Source organism: Mastigoproctus giganteus, chromosome 11 (assembly GCF_048544385.1).
Source record: "Mastigoproctus giganteus isolate SK-2022 chromosome 11, ASM4854438v1, whole genome shotgun sequence".
NCBI classification, from domain to species: domain Eukaryota; kingdom Metazoa; phylum Arthropoda; class Arachnida; order Uropygi; family Thelyphonidae; genus Mastigoproctus; species Mastigoproctus giganteus.
Window position 1 is genome coordinate 162,866,828 of NC_143585.1, and position 16,687 is coordinate 162,883,514.

The 16,687-nt window shown below is 40.5% G+C and overlaps 1 protein-coding gene across 2 annotated transcripts in view; it reads left to right on the top strand.

The window, feature by feature from the left end:
- Loxl2 (Lysyl oxidase-like 2) overlaps positions 1 to 16,687 on the top strand; it is a 152,247-nt gene that overhangs the window by 26,399 nt on the left and 109,161 nt on the right. For both annotated transcript variants that reach the window (XM_090385564.1, XM_090385563.1), the window contains exon 2: positions 3,868 to 4,064. In XM_090385564.1, the coding sequence (XP_090241690.1) occupies positions 3,868 to 4,064 (197 nt within the window). The remainder of the gene's footprint in view (positions 1 to 3,867; positions 4,065 to 16,687) is intronic.

Genomic DNA, 16,687 nt, shown 5'->3' on the forward strand with positions numbered 1-16,687 from the left:
GTGGTAATTAATGGGTGTTGCTCTTCCTGGACTAATGTTATTAGTGGAGTCCCACAGGGTTCGGTGTTAGATCCTCTGTTGTTTTGTATATTTATCAATGATATTGATGAAGGTATATCAGGCTTAGTGCCGAAGTTTGCAGATGATTCAAAGGTTGGCAGGGTTGTTAATGACAGTAATGGCAGTGTGCTACTGCAACAGGATCTAGATAATTTGGGTAGATGGTCTAAGAAGTGAAGACCTTTAACCTTGGCAAATGCAAAGTACTGCATATGGGTAGAACTAACCCCAGAGAAACGTACCAACTGTGTGGTACTACACTCAGGGAAGTGGAAAGTGAAAAATACCTGAGGGGGGGTAATTGTGCAGTCAAATATGAAGTTTGCTGAGCAGTGCAGACGGACTGCCATGGCAAGTCATTGTTGTTTGTTTTTTAGGAGCATTAGCAACTAAGGCCATATTGCTCTGGGATATGCGGTGGTCATTCCTTGACCTTTCCGCATCCTCTGTATTTGGTGGTGACGGGCTCGAACCCCGGTCTAATCAAGAAGCGTGTGCTACGCACTGCTGCTCCTTCCCACCTGGCTACGGAGGCGCCTATGGCAGGTCATGGAGCCTTGCCAATGATATATAGGAATTTTGCTAGCAGGTACAGGGAGGTAATTATCCAGTTGTACAAGGCAATGGTCAGGCTACACCTAGAGTACTGTGTACACTTCTGGAGGCCCCATTTTAGGAAAGATGTAGAGTTGCTAGAACTAGTGCAAAGAAGGGCAACAAGATTGGTGAGGGGAACAAAGGAAGGCTTCAGTTCTGCAAATTGCAGTGCCTGGAGAGTAGGCACCTGCGAGGTGATCTGATTGAGGTGTATAAGGCTTTGAATGGTTTGAGCAGGCTCAATGTTGATGGTATACTTCCGCTTGCTCAGTTTAACAACCTGAGGCGGCATAGATTTAAATTGAGGAAAGACAGTTGTAGGATAGATGTGCGGAAGTTTGCCTTTAGCCAACGGGTAGTTGATTGGTAGAACAGGCTTCCATCTCTTGTTGTCGAAGTTGATAGCCTAAATAAACTTAAGGCTGAGCTGGACAGGCATTTGAAACGAATGGATGGGTGAAATGTTTTTTTTTTTTTTTTTTTTTTTTGCATAAGCTTGCTTTCTTGTATCTATTGCCTCTACTAATGCTAATGCTAAACTCCGTAGTGGCTTGATTTCAGACTGTTTTAATTCTACCATTTTTTTTTTTCGAAGTTGGAAAAAAAAATGCATTTTTTTATCAGTCTTATCAGTTCATCAGACATCCATTCAGGTCTAAGCCTGTAATATTATTTCTTAATTCGCAAGAAAAGTCTAGTAGCTTTTACGATTACTTCCCTGGATGCTTTTAATTTATGAATTGCTGTTGGTAACATCATCAACTGATCCCACTGCATACCATTTAAAAAGTTTCTGAGCTCATCACCCTTTCAAAAGCAGACCCACTTCCTTTTTACCCTTGACAGTTATTATTATTTCTTTAAGTACGAAGGAATTTACTTATGAATAGGTAATGCACACACATCGTTTCTACTACCAAGTTAGCTTTAATGCATCGTTTTAATTATATCTCATATTGTGAACACCTTCACAACGAGTTGCCATGGTATTGCACTACCTCGAATTAGTAACGCTTCACGTATGGAGAAGACTATTGTTACTCTCGGCGGGTAATACCATCCAGACGGCACCGTTAGAAAGCATTTTTTTGTATATGTCTGAATAAATAGCTCTATTATCCACTTGTCCCTATTAGACTTAGAAAAGAAAAAAGTAGAGGAAAGTAATAGTAGGAGCGAAAGAAGAAAAGAAACTGTGTAGAAGAATAAAAGGGTTAGTAACTCCTTCAACTCACCATCTATAAACTGACGAACTCCTCGAATAGGCAACGCATCCCCAGTAGGGAAGACTCGTTACCTATTCTCCTAAACTCCAGGCGGCATCAGATTCCTCCTGGTGGCCGTTTCGAGCTTATTGGCTCCTCTTCGCTGGGTGGATAGGCACCCTGGTGTTGCAATAGTGACAACCCAGTTATGAAGTATAACTATTATAAAGTATGTGAGAGATGCCCGATGAGGCATGGTTTAATTATATCTCGTATTGTGAATATATTCACATTTATGAGATATAATTAAAACGATTAATTAAAACTAGGTTGGTAATAGAAATGATGTGTGTGCATTAACCCATGCATAAGTAAATTCCTTCATACTCTTTGGCATTTAGCCAAGAAATATGTTTTCAACGCCCCACGAAAACTTACGACCGTAGTCCAAACCATTTAAATACCAGCCTGCGATTCAGGTAACATTTGAATGTACAACGTACGCCTAATGGTTACTATACAAATTGGTGCAATGTGGCATGAAATTGAGTGGGGGAAAACAGAAAGGGGTTATGAATAGGCACTGCTCTGTTGGACTAATGTTATTAACGAGTTCTCCAGTTTTCGGTTCTGAGTCCATTATTGTTTGCTATATTTATTAATAATATTGATAATGGCATAACAGGCTTAATGTTTGCAGATGATAAAGAAGTTGGCAGGGTAGTTAATCACAATAATCATTACTGCAACAAAATCTAGGTAAATTGAGAAACTGTGCTGAGAAGTGCCGATTGAAGTTTAATACTGACGAATGCATATGGGGAAATGTAGTTCCAAATTAACATACCAGCTGTGTGGTATCACACTCAGAGGAATGGAGAATGAAAAAAAAAAAAAAAAAAAAAAGCCGTGTGTACCCTGTACGCACGAAAGATATTTTATGCGAAAGCATCTTTGACGAAAATGTGAAACTGAAATTACATAAATTACGTCACTTCCTAAATGACGTCAATGCTGTCACTAACGTTGTTTTGGTAGAGTAAGTAGAGGGCGTAAGCCCGCAACTTACCGGTGGAAGGTCAAAGATATCACCAATTCCGGCCCGTTTGAACTTGTTCCTCATCATCCTTTTAGGAAGGCGTCATGTAGGAAACGACGCCGTTTCCATATCTTAGTATAAACTTACTCTACTGAATCAACTACACGTATATTAAACTAGGCAGTTACCGCCAGCTTTTTCGGGAACCCGCCACTATTTACAGTACTGTACAAATAATATTAACACATACAGTGTATTATACTGCCTCACTTTGGTCGCGTACTTTATATTATTATTATTAGCTATAAGGTGCAAGGAAGCCTGAGGTTTATGCTGCACCAGCCAAAAAGAAAAAAAAAATCCCTAGTTACCGAGAGAGAGAGAAGGGAATCACCAAGAAAGAGCAGAATGATGATATCCAGCTCAGGACCCTGGGTGTGCCAAGTCCATTCTCACCAGATGTGAGCCCCTGGGATGAAATATATGATTAGTATTTGACTGATAATCATTTATATTTCTATAAAAATATGCACATGCGACTTTCCGCCAGAAATATAATCCCCTGTTACATCACTGCTTCACTGAGAAAAATCTGTATCTATTTAAGACATTTCTGCTGTAAGTCGAAAGACCGCCCGTATTCATATTCAGTTATTTCTTTATCTTTTACGTAGCCTTCACTCAGTTGTATTCTTCCACCCGCAAGGGTGGATGGGTTTATAATAAAACTTAATCTTATTCCTTACGTTTTGTAATTTGCAAACGTCTGCTCACCTACCCTGATTTGATCTAACCGCACACCTTAGGATTTTACTGTAAAATTTTGTTTTGAATGTTTCAGAGAATTAAGTATGTGGGCAGAATGGAAAGAACTACATTTTGCTATTTTGATATAAGTGCTGCCAGTATTTCTTCCTCCGTTTAAGGTGCATTATAGATAATCAGTAATTCTTATAAAATTACTAGGATTCATTTGGATGGATAATCTTTATTGCGAAGGGAAGGAAGCGCGGCTTGAAAACTGTCGATTTGACGGATGGGGTGTGAATGACTGTACGCAGACAGAAGCGGCGGGAGTTGTGTGCGAAGAAAAGAACTCGACAGCTGCGTTATTATCGCCACTGCCACTGATAAAGTCCCCTCCTCCAAAAACAAAACTCAGAGTAAGTAACATGTTTTAGTTGTGCTGATATCTTTATTACAAAAAAAGAGAGAGAAAAGCTCACTCTACTTAACTTTTAATTAAGTTTATGATATTTTTTGTTATTTTAATCAGTTTGTTCATAGGTGTAATATTCATAACTATCACCATAATGTCGAAAAATTATGTCCCGAATGACTTGATTCCTTTGGTGGAACTGAAAGGCCAAACAAAATGAAGAGAACCCACGAAATTTAACTTAATTTTATTTTATTTCATTTTACTGTATTTTATGAAGATTGCTAATAGATTTATACAGGGTATGTATGAGTCATGCACTCAGAGAAGTTATATTAATTATGCCTACAAGAAACAGCGCATGATTTACTGGAGCACGTGTAGCTAATCTTATAGGATTATTAAAAGCCGCAGAAGATATAACGTTCGTAACGCTTGAAGTCGTGTTTCGTAACCTCTTTTACTACAGTATTACACTTAATTAGGACAATGCAATTTTGGACTATAGCAACAAGCTAAGCAGAAATATGTAAATCGAAGAGGTCCATGGCGTGTGACTACGCAAAAACCGAGATAAATCACTGTAACCTGACTAGTGCTTAATTAGTTTACAGGTAATGGGAAACGGACAGAGCTTCCCCATTACCTCCATGACAGAATAGTGGTTTAGACGGAGAGGTCTGTGTTCGAGTTCCGTCATAGTCTGAAGAAATTTCGGTTAAATGTCAGAAAAATACTCTTACCCATGGAGTTTTGCGACAGCAAATGATGGCCAGATCATTTATGGTTTTAACTGTGTTCCCTCCGTTCAATTTTGCTTTCAGCAGGCTTCTGAGTCTCTGATGATATTTTTCGGTCAGGAACTTCTTAATTTCCTTGTGCTCTAACTGCTCAGCCTGCATCATCCCTAGGTATTTGTAGGTCTTTCCTTCTGTCATAGCTTCGATCTCTTTACCAGTCAGCAGCTGGTAGTTTCGGCCAACTAATTTTCCCTGGTGCAGTGTGTGGGTCTTACATTTTTCTAGACCAAATTCCATCCTGATGTCCTTGCTGAATTCTTCGATGATCCGGAGTAGTTGCTGGAGTTGCTTCTCGGTTGCCGCGTACAGCTTGATGCCATTCATGTACATCAAGTGGGTGAGGGTGTACAGGTTCTTTCTTCCTTCTTTGAGGTTATATCCATACTTGCTGCCGTTGAGCATGGTGGATAGCGAGCTGAGTGCTGGACAGAACCATAGTGGGCTCAGAGCATCTCCCTGAAAGATTCCTCCTCTAATGGGAATTGGCCTGCTTGTGATGTTCTCGACCTTAATGGTAGTACTCCATTTCGCCATTGTTGCTCCTAGGAAGTTTGTCGCTATCGGATTGACCTTGTAGATCTTCAGAGTCTCTATTAGCCAGCTATGAGGTACCGAGTCGAAGGCCTTGCGGTAATCGATGTATGCCGTGTATAGGTTGCGGTGCTTCTTGAAGGCTTGTTCCATAACTGCGGCATCTATGGTTAATTACTCCTTTCATCCTTTGCTCCTCCACTTGCATCCTTTCTGCTCTTCGGCCATTATGTTCTGACTCTCAAAGTGGTCTGATATCTTCTTAGTTATGCAGCTGGTCAGAATCTTGTACATCGTTGGAGGCATGTGATTGGCCTGTATTTCGCCGGTTTCTTGTATCTTCATCTTTAGGCTTCAGATATGTGACTCCTTCAGTGAGAAACATCGGGATTGTCTCCGGATGCCTTATTATTCGAGTGAATTGCTCTGCTAGGTGCTTGCGTGTGCAGGTGTGCTTCTTGTACCAGTAGTTGTGGATGTTATCAATTCCCGGAGTTCGCCAGTTGTGGGTGTTCTTGATCGACTGTTTTACTACTTCTTCTCGAATCTCCCACTCTCTCATCTCTTGTATGTCCTTCGTTTTCTATCGTTCTACTTCTATCCAGGGTGTTCTGCTGTTATGTCTTACTTCACTGCTCCAGATATTTCCCCAGAACTCTTCGCTCGTCTTCTTCTCGGGTGGTCCGTTTCCTAGTTTCCTGTAGAAGGCTCTTTGGTCCTCATGGAAGATTCGGTTGTTTAATTTCCTCTGGAAGCTCTCTTTGTCTTTGTATCGGTGTAGTCTCTTGCTGAGTGCGAGGAGGTTCTGCTTCAGTGCGTCCAAGTATTCTATTGTCTGATTTCAAGTCTCATGTTTACTGTGGGCGCTGTCTCTCTTGAGGATGCACTTCACCTCAACTTATTATTATTATTATCAGTTTATTTCTATTAGAACACCCGGTTACAGCCACTGGCCAGGGGGTGATGATACAACTATGTTACAAAATGTCATACAATTATGAAATACATGTTATCTGATTTATAAGTACATCTTAACTGGAATATAAAATACATTAGTTATTAATTACCCGCTAAGGCTTTTACTACTTAACTACTATAAACTGGTAAGAACTTAATACCGTGACAATTGAGTTTAAAAGAGCCAGAAGTATGTAACGCCCACAGTAGGATGGAACACAACCTTTAAAGTATATAAGGCTACACCCAGTCAACACAGACACCTTAAATAAAAGATAAAATTAAGAAATAAATAAGCTATAAACAAAAATATGAAAAGGTTATTTATAGTAAGAAGGAGATAAGCAACAACTAAATTGCTGACTACAAGGCTGGTCTGTTCTAACGATACACGCGAGGCAATCCTTTTAAATGAGAATCAATGAAAAATGCGAATAACGTGCAAAAGTTTAGAACAAGTGTGTACATCTGTTGTGGGTTTTTTAGGCGCATTAGCGACTTAGACGCTGAGTATATTAAGTCGGTAAGTTGCTCATGTCCTGTATACCGCTAGTGAAAATGAATAACAATCGAAATAATCAGTTATATGCAAATTAGCCGATTATGAAATCAGCAGAACTGAAAGCAGCCTTTCTGAAGATAGCACCTTCCAGCAACCAAAACACCAGTCGAAGTAATCTAACACAGTAATCTCACATAACCCGCACACACCGGTTTTACAGAATTTCGCAACATCACAAGAATATGCTTAGCGGATTTGTAGGAAAGCACTGAAAACGCGTTAAAGATAAACACAAAATACAAATGCAAAAACAATCTCAGCTGCCCCGATTACCTTCTTTATTTAGTCTTAATGACGACATTTGCTTTCAGCTTATTTTTACAATTATTTATCGATTTCTTTATTTTAATATTTATTGCTCTTTAACCTTTACTTACTGTTCCTCTGTTTCTCTTTTAATCTGTATTTTATTCACTTTCATTTTCTCCTTCAACTTTTGCTCCATCCTCTCCATTTTCTTTCACCTCTCTCTCTCTAGTTGTATATTTCATAATCGATTATGCCCATCACTATGCACGGCCACCCTCGTGGGGTATTATACACTGTGCTGCTACTTTATTAGTTACATCCCTGCTATGCACACAAATGGTTTGTCCCACAACGTTGCAAGTCACATGACCACAGTTGTGGATATAAATGCAGCAGAACAACCTTTCTAGTATCAGTTGAGCGTACAAACCGTAGCAAGAATGGGGAAAAGGCGATCTTCGAACGTGGCATGGTAGTAGGTGCAAGACGTGCTGGACAAAGCATCTTTAGGTGCACCCTGCTGTGTTGCGGCAGTTCTCCTGAACTTTTCACGCACCACCGTTTCAAGGGTGTATCGAGAATGGTGCAAAGAACAGAAAACATCCTCTCAACGGCACTCCTGTGGAAGAAAATCACTTGTTGGTGAGAAAGCTCAGAGGAGGATGGCTAGAATTGTGCAAGCAAACAGACGGGCCACAATGTCACACATCACGTGAGAATACAACCTTGGTGAGCAGAACAAAATATCGCAACGGACCACTAGTCGCACTTTGTCGAGAATGGGCTACAACAGCCGACGGCAACATCGCGTACCTTTGTTATCAATTAAGAACAAGAGAGCACACCTCCTGTGGGCAGAGCAACACCACCACTGGACTATCGAGGATTGGGAAACAGTTGCTTGGTCTGACGAGTCGAAGTTCCTGGTGCATCATGTTGACGGAAGGCTCAGAATTTGGCGAAAACAACATGACTCCATGGACCCGTCATGTCTGACGACTACTGTGCAAGGTGGTGGGGGGCAGTGTTATGGTGTGGGGAATGTTTTCTTGGCACACGCTGGGTCCATTGATACCCATATATTCATGTCTGAATGCCACATCGTACCTAAACATCGTTGTTGACCAAGTGCATCCGTTCATGTTGATAGTTTATCCACAGTCAGATGATTACTTCCAGCAGGATGATGCGCCGATGCACAAAGCCCGAATCACTATGGAATGGTTTCAGGAACATGACAATGACTTTTCTTTACTACAGTGGCCCGTTCAGTCCGTGGATCTCAATCCTATTGAACATCTTTGGGATGAACTGGAAAGGGCTGTTCGCTGCAGGCATACACCTCCGTCGAATCTCAAGGAACTGCGTGATGCACTCACGTCTGCATTCCTGCACAACGTTTTCAGCATCTTGTTCAATCCATGCCTAGACGAATTCAGGCTGTTTGAAGGCTCAACACGCTACTAGGTAGGTGTTGAGCCTAATAAAGTGGTAGCACAGTCATATAAACTGAGGTGAAAGCCAAACATGAGTTCTAGGTCGTGGAGCAAGAAATACGTATACATATTCTTGCATACATTTCTGTTCTCCAGGGTTAAATTTTCTCATTTACTTCAAGTTATGACTATTTGTTGGGTATAGTTAGTCATTATGGTATTTGTATGAAGTGGTATTGGATATACAGATTAATTCATGCCATATGATCCACATTCGGAAAAGATTTTTCCTCTGGTGTGATGATATGCTGACGAACTGGGTTTTTTTGGTTGAACTTCGTTTACTTCAATTCTAACTGATGTTACATAAATTTCAATTTTCTGGGTTATTTGGTTGGCCAGTTGCGTACCGTAGGTAACCTGTATTTGGATCAGACGATGTGATACGGTGTTTTTAATCACTAGAGAGAGCGAGCGTTCCTCGCTGTAGCATCGCTAGGAGGTCCAGATGTTGTGGACATGACAGCACGCCGTGAAGGCTCGTTTCCGGCCCTCCACATGAGCACATTTTGAAGTAGTAAGGCCCAGACGGAACAACCTCGATGTCAGACCATGTACAATGAGGATACAGCAGGCTGCCAGGCCAAACTGCAGCCACAGCGTTCGCCAGCTCACAGAGGGAATGAAGGCGTCTCAGAATGGCCCCTTCTCAGAACTGGTGCATTGAAGTTACCATATGGCCTCCAATATAGCCTAAACAAATTTAAGGCTCAGCTGGACAGGTATTTCGAACGAACGGAGGAGTGAAATGGGAGAGGGTTTTTTTTTTTTTTTTTTTTTTTTTTTTGGCTGATGCTGAATAAGCTTGCTTTCTTGCATCATATGCCTCTACTAATGCTAATGCTAATTCATCATTGGTTCTCCTCCGTTGTGATGGTAAATCCAAGGCAAAACCCGCCTACCCAACTGGACGACCAGACGCCGTAAACCTATCGAAGATCTCCCTCTTCAAGGCGTACCTCAATTGTTTGCAGAGCGCTCCCTACAATGTTAGAATTAATTGGGAGGCATGCGAATTAAGGCGGATTGTTAATTCCATCATACACAGCTTTTATATTATCTCTCTATACATTAAAAAAAGTTTTCCCCCTAGTGATATTTATTCGAGCCAATGGGAGAAGAGGGCGAGGCAATTTTGTCACTACAAATGCAATTAATTATTGACGACTGCCTCCGTTCCCCAACCTCGTGCATTTGCTTCACTTTCTAATATTTGATGTTCCATTGTAATGTTTTTTGTATATATTTATGAATATTGTATATTTGTAAATAGTTTAGTATTTTGTACATATTTTAAATATTTGTATGGTTTGTAAATATTTCATTTAAATATTTTAGTCCTGCTCTTTCGGATGCATACTGTATTCCTCGTGCATTATGGAACCCGAAGCAAGTGGCCTTGGCTAAAATCTCTTATTTGGGTACCACTTGTCTCTGGGCAGTGGGCGTGGTCGTAGAATGGAGTGATTGTACAGTCGAGTTCTCTGATTGGATGATTATTGTGAATGTGTTTTGTTTCGGATTGTTTTTTGTCGTCGAGGAGAGGGTTTCTTAGCTTAGGTAGGGTGTTTATCCCCCATCCCGCTGTTTTAAACTCGGAAAACGAGTTCTCGATTTTAAAACAGTGGCAAGCATGGGGGATAAAACCCTAGCCATGTCAACCTAGTAGGAAAAGGGGGCTAAACCGTACGCACGACAAATGCCCATGTAAATAATTACAGACGCCATTACCTTATTAAATATCGGTCAGTGCGTTTCGACAGGTGTGTCTCTTATGTAGAAAAGATTTTACTTACTCCATCATATCTCTAAATATTACATAGAAAAGTGTGCGTAGAAAAGAAAACTATAGACAAAAGTATTTCCTATAGTTAGCTAGCAAAGCAAGCAGAGTGTGGAACCACCCCTAGTTATTATTATTATTGTTCTTATATTATTTCTCCCTGATTGGGGGATTCCGCTCCGTGACGGGTACTGCTACCAAGTACACAGGGTGGTTGTAATGTCTGGTGTTACTGTTGGTCAAGGAACTCTCTGATTATCCTACAGGTGTTGAGGATTGCAAATCTCTCGAGTTTCTTGCAGGTGTTCTCTGGGAGACCTATTGCTGCTAGGCTGCTCTGTACAGTCTTTGGCACCGTACCGGTGGTTGATACGATGATCGGGATGGTATGCTACATCTCCTTGACCTCATGTCTCAGGTCATGTACTTCCTAATTTTTTCCTCATGGGTATTCTGGACATTGCTAGGGTTGGGCACCGCTATGTCAATCACATAGGTAGCCTTTTCCATCTTGTCCACAAGGGTTATGTCCGGTCTGTTGTGCGGGATGGTCTTATCCGTTATTATGGCGCGGTCTCAGTACCTCTTGTGGGTTGGGGTATCTAGTATTGCCTGGGGTTCGCACTTAGAATATGGTACACTTTCTTAGGTCAACTAGTATTTCCTCGCTAGCTTCTGATGTATTATCCTGGCTACCTGGTCATGTCTATGAGTGTACTCAGTCTGGGTGATCACCTTGCAACCCCTGTGATGTGTTGGATCGTTTCTGAGGCTAGGAGGTATCGTCGACATGTGTCATCTGATTTTCCGGGCTCCTTTGGGATATAGTTTCTGGTGTTAATTACCTGGTCTTGGATGGCGAGCATGAATCCTTCAGTTGCGGGGAAGAGCGTCCCGCTCGTGAGCCATGCATTGGAAGGATTGTTATCGATGTGATCTTGATAGAGGTCATTGTAGTGTCTCCCATGGAGTGTTTTATTTGCCCATCTTTCTAGCTTTGTTTCTTGTGCCGTATGGGCGGAAGGGGGCTCCTCGTTTAAGTTGAGTGGGGTATACCCCTTATCTATCTTCCTCAATCCATTCCAGGCCATATACACCTCAATTAGATCACCTCACAGGTGCCTAGTCTCCAGAAGCTGCAATTTGCAGATCTTAGCCTTTTTTTCGTAATATCAGCCCTTTGTTCCACTCGCCAATTTCGTTGCCCTTCTCTGTTCTTGTTCCAGCAGCTCTACATCTTTCCTAAAATGAGAACTCCAGCCCTGTATATGGTAATCAAGGAGACAATCCTTGATTACAGTTTTCGCAGTAGGAGCTCAAATAATTTTGCTAAAAACTGAGACGGGCTATGGGCCAGTATGAATTTGGCTGGTCCTGTGGCTTGTTCGGGGTTTTCAGGATGAGGCGAACATTTGCTTCTATTGGGGATTACCCTGACTTATAATCTCTCTTGACATAAGCACATTAGAAATATTGCTTCCTCGGCATCCAAAAAACTGGTTTTCTCTTTCGTTCTCGGCGTTAAATTTCTTACAAACTACTGTTCGCTCTGTACAAGTCGAAAATCCACCCTACCACGAATTATTGTTCCCAGATCTGGAGTAGTGCCCCGAAAACCCCTCTCAGGCTTCTAGATTCCACTCAAAAGAGGGTAGTTAAGTTAATTAATGACCTCTAACAGAGTCCCTCTACTCCATCTCTTAGACGTTCTCTTTCTGCTGCATGGCTTTTCAACAGATACTTTCATGGGCACTGTTCTTCTGTTTTGGGTTCTATAATTCCTGCCCTCTCTCTTCCAAAGCAGTCCGAACACGTGCCGCAACCAGTCAACATCCGTTTACTGTCCAACTTCAAATTCCCAGAACCAACTTTTCTTCTTCCTCATTTATTCATACAACTTCCATTTTCTGGAACAACATATTTCTTGAAAATTACAATCTACAGAAGTTTAATGATCTTTAATTTTATCACCTTCAACTAGTGCACGGCACTAAATATTACAGTATAAGTTTTAATACTGCTAGTGCTTAGCGTTTTCAAAACAAAAAAAAAAAAAAAAACATAGTGTACAGCACTGTTTTTTTTTTTTTGTTTTTTTTTGAACACCCACAAATTTTAAGGGAGTACAGATTAAAGTCAAAAAACTAAGTTTCTAGCAAAATATATTTCATATATTTTAAGAAACTGTTACATACAGTACTAAATATTGAACAGTTGGTCTATTAAACTTATTCTATTTACAAAAATTATTTTACAATACTTATTTTATCGTTTTTTGCCTTTTATAATGGCAAAAAACGACATGGAGAACAAAATTTTTAAATCAACTAGATGACTGTTATTTGTATCACCATGTCAGGGAAAGTACTAGAGAAAAGAATATCCTAGATCTCATCATCACCCATTAATCAGATGACATAACAGGGCTGACAGTAGAGGAACCAGTAGCAGGAAGTGATCACAGAGTTCTACGGTGGATGATGACGAGAGAGGTAGCAGAAGTAAAAGGCAAAGGAATGGGTTTTAATTTCAGACAAGAAAATTACGATGCCTTAAGGCACTACATGGCCTCTATTAACTGGGTAGATCGCGCTGAGAATGAATACATTTGAACTGTGGTACGCTTTTAAAACATTAATCACAGATGCCTTGAATGCGTATTTACCATTAAAAAAATACTCCACGAGGAGGGTTCCAAGTTGGATGAATAGTGAAGTTGCCACATTACTTGAGCAGAAAAAGGTGGCATGGAAACGTTACAGAGCAATAAAAAGTACTGAAGCCTATAACAGCTACAAGGTGATGTGTAATAGAGCCACAGAAAATGTCCGACAGGCAAAGGCAGTTTATGAGAAATCACTAGCAAACAGAGCAAAGAGGGGGGGATAAGGAATTCTTCACATATATAAATGCCAAGAAGAGCAGGACAAACCAGATCGGACCTTTATGTAAGGGAAAGGCGATATTATTAAATACACCAGCTGCCGTTGCAGATGAACTCAGTTATTTTGCATCGATATTTACAAATGAAAAACCTTTTGTGGCAATGGGAAATTGTAGGAGCGAAGTTGAAAAATATGTAATTAATGATATTGAAATTTCGCAAGATTATTTAATGAAAAAACTTTCGAGCCTACAGGCCAGTACGGCTCCTGGAGTTGATGGAATATATCCCATAATCTTAAGGGAGGCGACAAATGAGTGCATTGAACCATTGAGGCTAATTATGCGAGCATCACTAGACCCTGGGGAGATTTCCTTGGATTGGAAAAGTGCCAATGTAATTCCCATACATAAGGGTGGCTCGAAGAGTGAAAGTGGGTAATTATCGACCTGTCAGTCTGACTTCAGTGGTAGGGAAAATCATGGGGGAAATGATCAAGGGTGGAATTCAGGATCATTTGGATCGAATTGAAATTCTCAAGGATACTCAGCATGGTTTTATAAATAGAAAATCATGTTTAACAAATCTGGTTCGCTATTTCGAAAGGATCACTCACGAGCTGGATTTAGGGAATAATTTCGACATTGTTTATTTAGTTTTCAGAAAAGCTTTTGACTCAGTCCCACATGAGCGGTTGCTTTATAAGCTGGAACAGGTTGGAATCACTGAGAAAATGCTTAGATGGATAGCAGGATGGCTTCAGAGAAGGAGGCAGAGGGTTGTGATAAATGGCTATTCCTCAGATTGGGTTGATGTAAGAAGTGGGGTTCCCCAAGGATCAATATTAGGACCACTGTTGTTTTTAATTTTCATAAACGACATTGATGAAGGGATAGAGGGCGTGACGTCTAAATTTGCAGATGATGTTAAAATTGGTAGAGTGGTTAATGATCACTGTCAAGCTGAGCTTCTTCAGAGAGACTTAGATAGACTTCAGGAATGGTCCGAAAAATGGCAGTTATGCTTTAAATCCAACAAAGTATAAGGTATTACACCTGGGAAATAGTAATCCCAAATAACGTATTCACTTTGTGGAGTTCGACTAAACCCAGTACTGGAGGAAAGGGACCTCGGTGTTACGATACGGTTAGACATGAAATTCTCTGAGCATTGTAAACAGGTTGCAAGGAAGGCCCATGGTGTCTTATCGATGATCTATCGAACTTTTGCAAGTAGAGATAGGGACGTGATAATCCCATTATATAAGGCTTTTGTTAGACCACATTTGGAATACTGTGTTCAAGTATGGAGGCCGCACCTAAAGAAAGATATCGAGCTTCTTGAAAGGGTGCAAAGACTGGTAACTCGCCTGGTGAGATCGGCAAAAGGGCGTCCTTTTGCCGAATATGTGGGTTGCAGAGTTTGGAAACTAGACACCTTAGAGGAGATTTGATTGAGGTGTTTAAGGCTCTGAGAGGCATCAGTAAAATGAATGAGGACGAAATTTTCAAGATTATAAATGATGTTAGAACTAGGAGACATAAACTCAAGTTACGGGGATAAATGTTTAGATTGGACTGCAGGAAGTTTTATTTTAGCCAGCGAGTTATAAATTACTGGAATAAGTTGCCTACATGAGTGGTAGAGGCTGACAGTTTGGGGAAATTCAAAGGTCATCTGGATAGTACCTTCGGGTCAGGGAAGCGCATAGGATGATAGGTTTAATTTCCTTTTCTTTTATTAATTATTATTATTTATTTATTATTTTTTTATCATTGTTTTGTTCGGTTTTTTTTTTTTTTTTTTGACTGGTGCAGCATAAGCCATAGGCTTTCTTGCACCATGCGGCCATTACTAATACTAATAATCGTTTATTGTCCCCCGTACGAGATTCCAACAGTAGTCTACTAACATATTTGGACTCCGTTTTCCCTGGTATCTTTTTTCCATTTGAGAAATATTTTAGTGAAACCTTTCACCACGTTACTCGGAGATAGCTCCTAAGTTTTCAGGAAAACGTCTAAATGGAAATGTATTAGCACTTGCATTAGTAGACACATATGATTCAAGAAGGAAAGCATATACAACATCAGCCAAAAAAAAAAAAAAAACTTCCCATTTCACCCACCCATTCGCTCCAAAGTTTGTTCAGTTCTTCTTTGAATTCATTTAAGCTATCAACTTCCACAACGACAACTGGAAGTGTGTTCCAGCAATCAACCACCCGCTGGCTAAGGGCAAATTTCTGTATGTGTATTCTACATCTGTCTTTCCTCACTTTGAATTTATTCCCTCTCAGGCGATTATTCTGAGCAAGAGGAAGAATCCCATCAGCACTGAGCTTACTCAAAATCATTCAAGGCCTTATACACCTCAATTAGATTACCTCGCAGTACCCAGACGTTGCAATTTGCAAAAATGCACCCTTTCTTGGCAACCATTTTTTCCCTTCACCAATCTTGTTGCCCGTCTGTGTACTCGTTCCAGCAGCTCTACATCCTTCCTAAAATTGAGGCCGCTAGACCTGTACGCAGTACTCACGGTGTGGTCCCCTGCTAGCAAAATTCCTGTATATATCATTAACAACAACAGCCGGTCTGGACTGTCCAGAAAACTTCATATCTGACAACACCATCACTATGTCTTTGCCATTTTCCACTAGCCTGAGTGTAGTATCAGACAGTTGGTACGTTACTCTGGTGTTATTGCTATAAATACGCAGTACGTACTTTGTATTTGTCAATGTTAAACTTCAGTTACCACTTCTCAGCACACCTGCCTAACTTTTCTAGATCATGTTACAATAGCATACTCATTAACAACCCAATCATCCTGTGTATCAACTACAAATTTGGACATTAAACCTGATATACCTTCATCAATATCATTGATGAATATACAAAACAATAATGGGCCCAACGCCGAACCATGGAGGACTCCACTAATAACATTAGTCCATGAAGGTCAGTGTCCATTAATTACCATCTCTGTCTTCTTCCACTCAACATTCCATTTCTCCATTGCAGCAACTTGCCCTTAATGCCATACTACTCAAATCTGCACAGTAGTCTTCCATATGCAACAATATCAAAAGATTTCTGAAATCCAAGTATATACTATCAAAATTATTTTTTGCATCTAGTTCCTTTGTGACTACACCATAGTATCCAATTAAATTGATCAGACAAGACTTCCCCTAAACAAACCCATGCTGGGTCTGAACTATAACTGCAGTCTTGTCTAGATGAGCCTACAGTACTTCATTAACCAGTGACTGCATTATTTTCCCTGGAACAGAAGTCAAACTAACAGATCTGTAATTACTCGTGTCACCCTTTGATCGCCTTGGCGAAATGCGGATACAT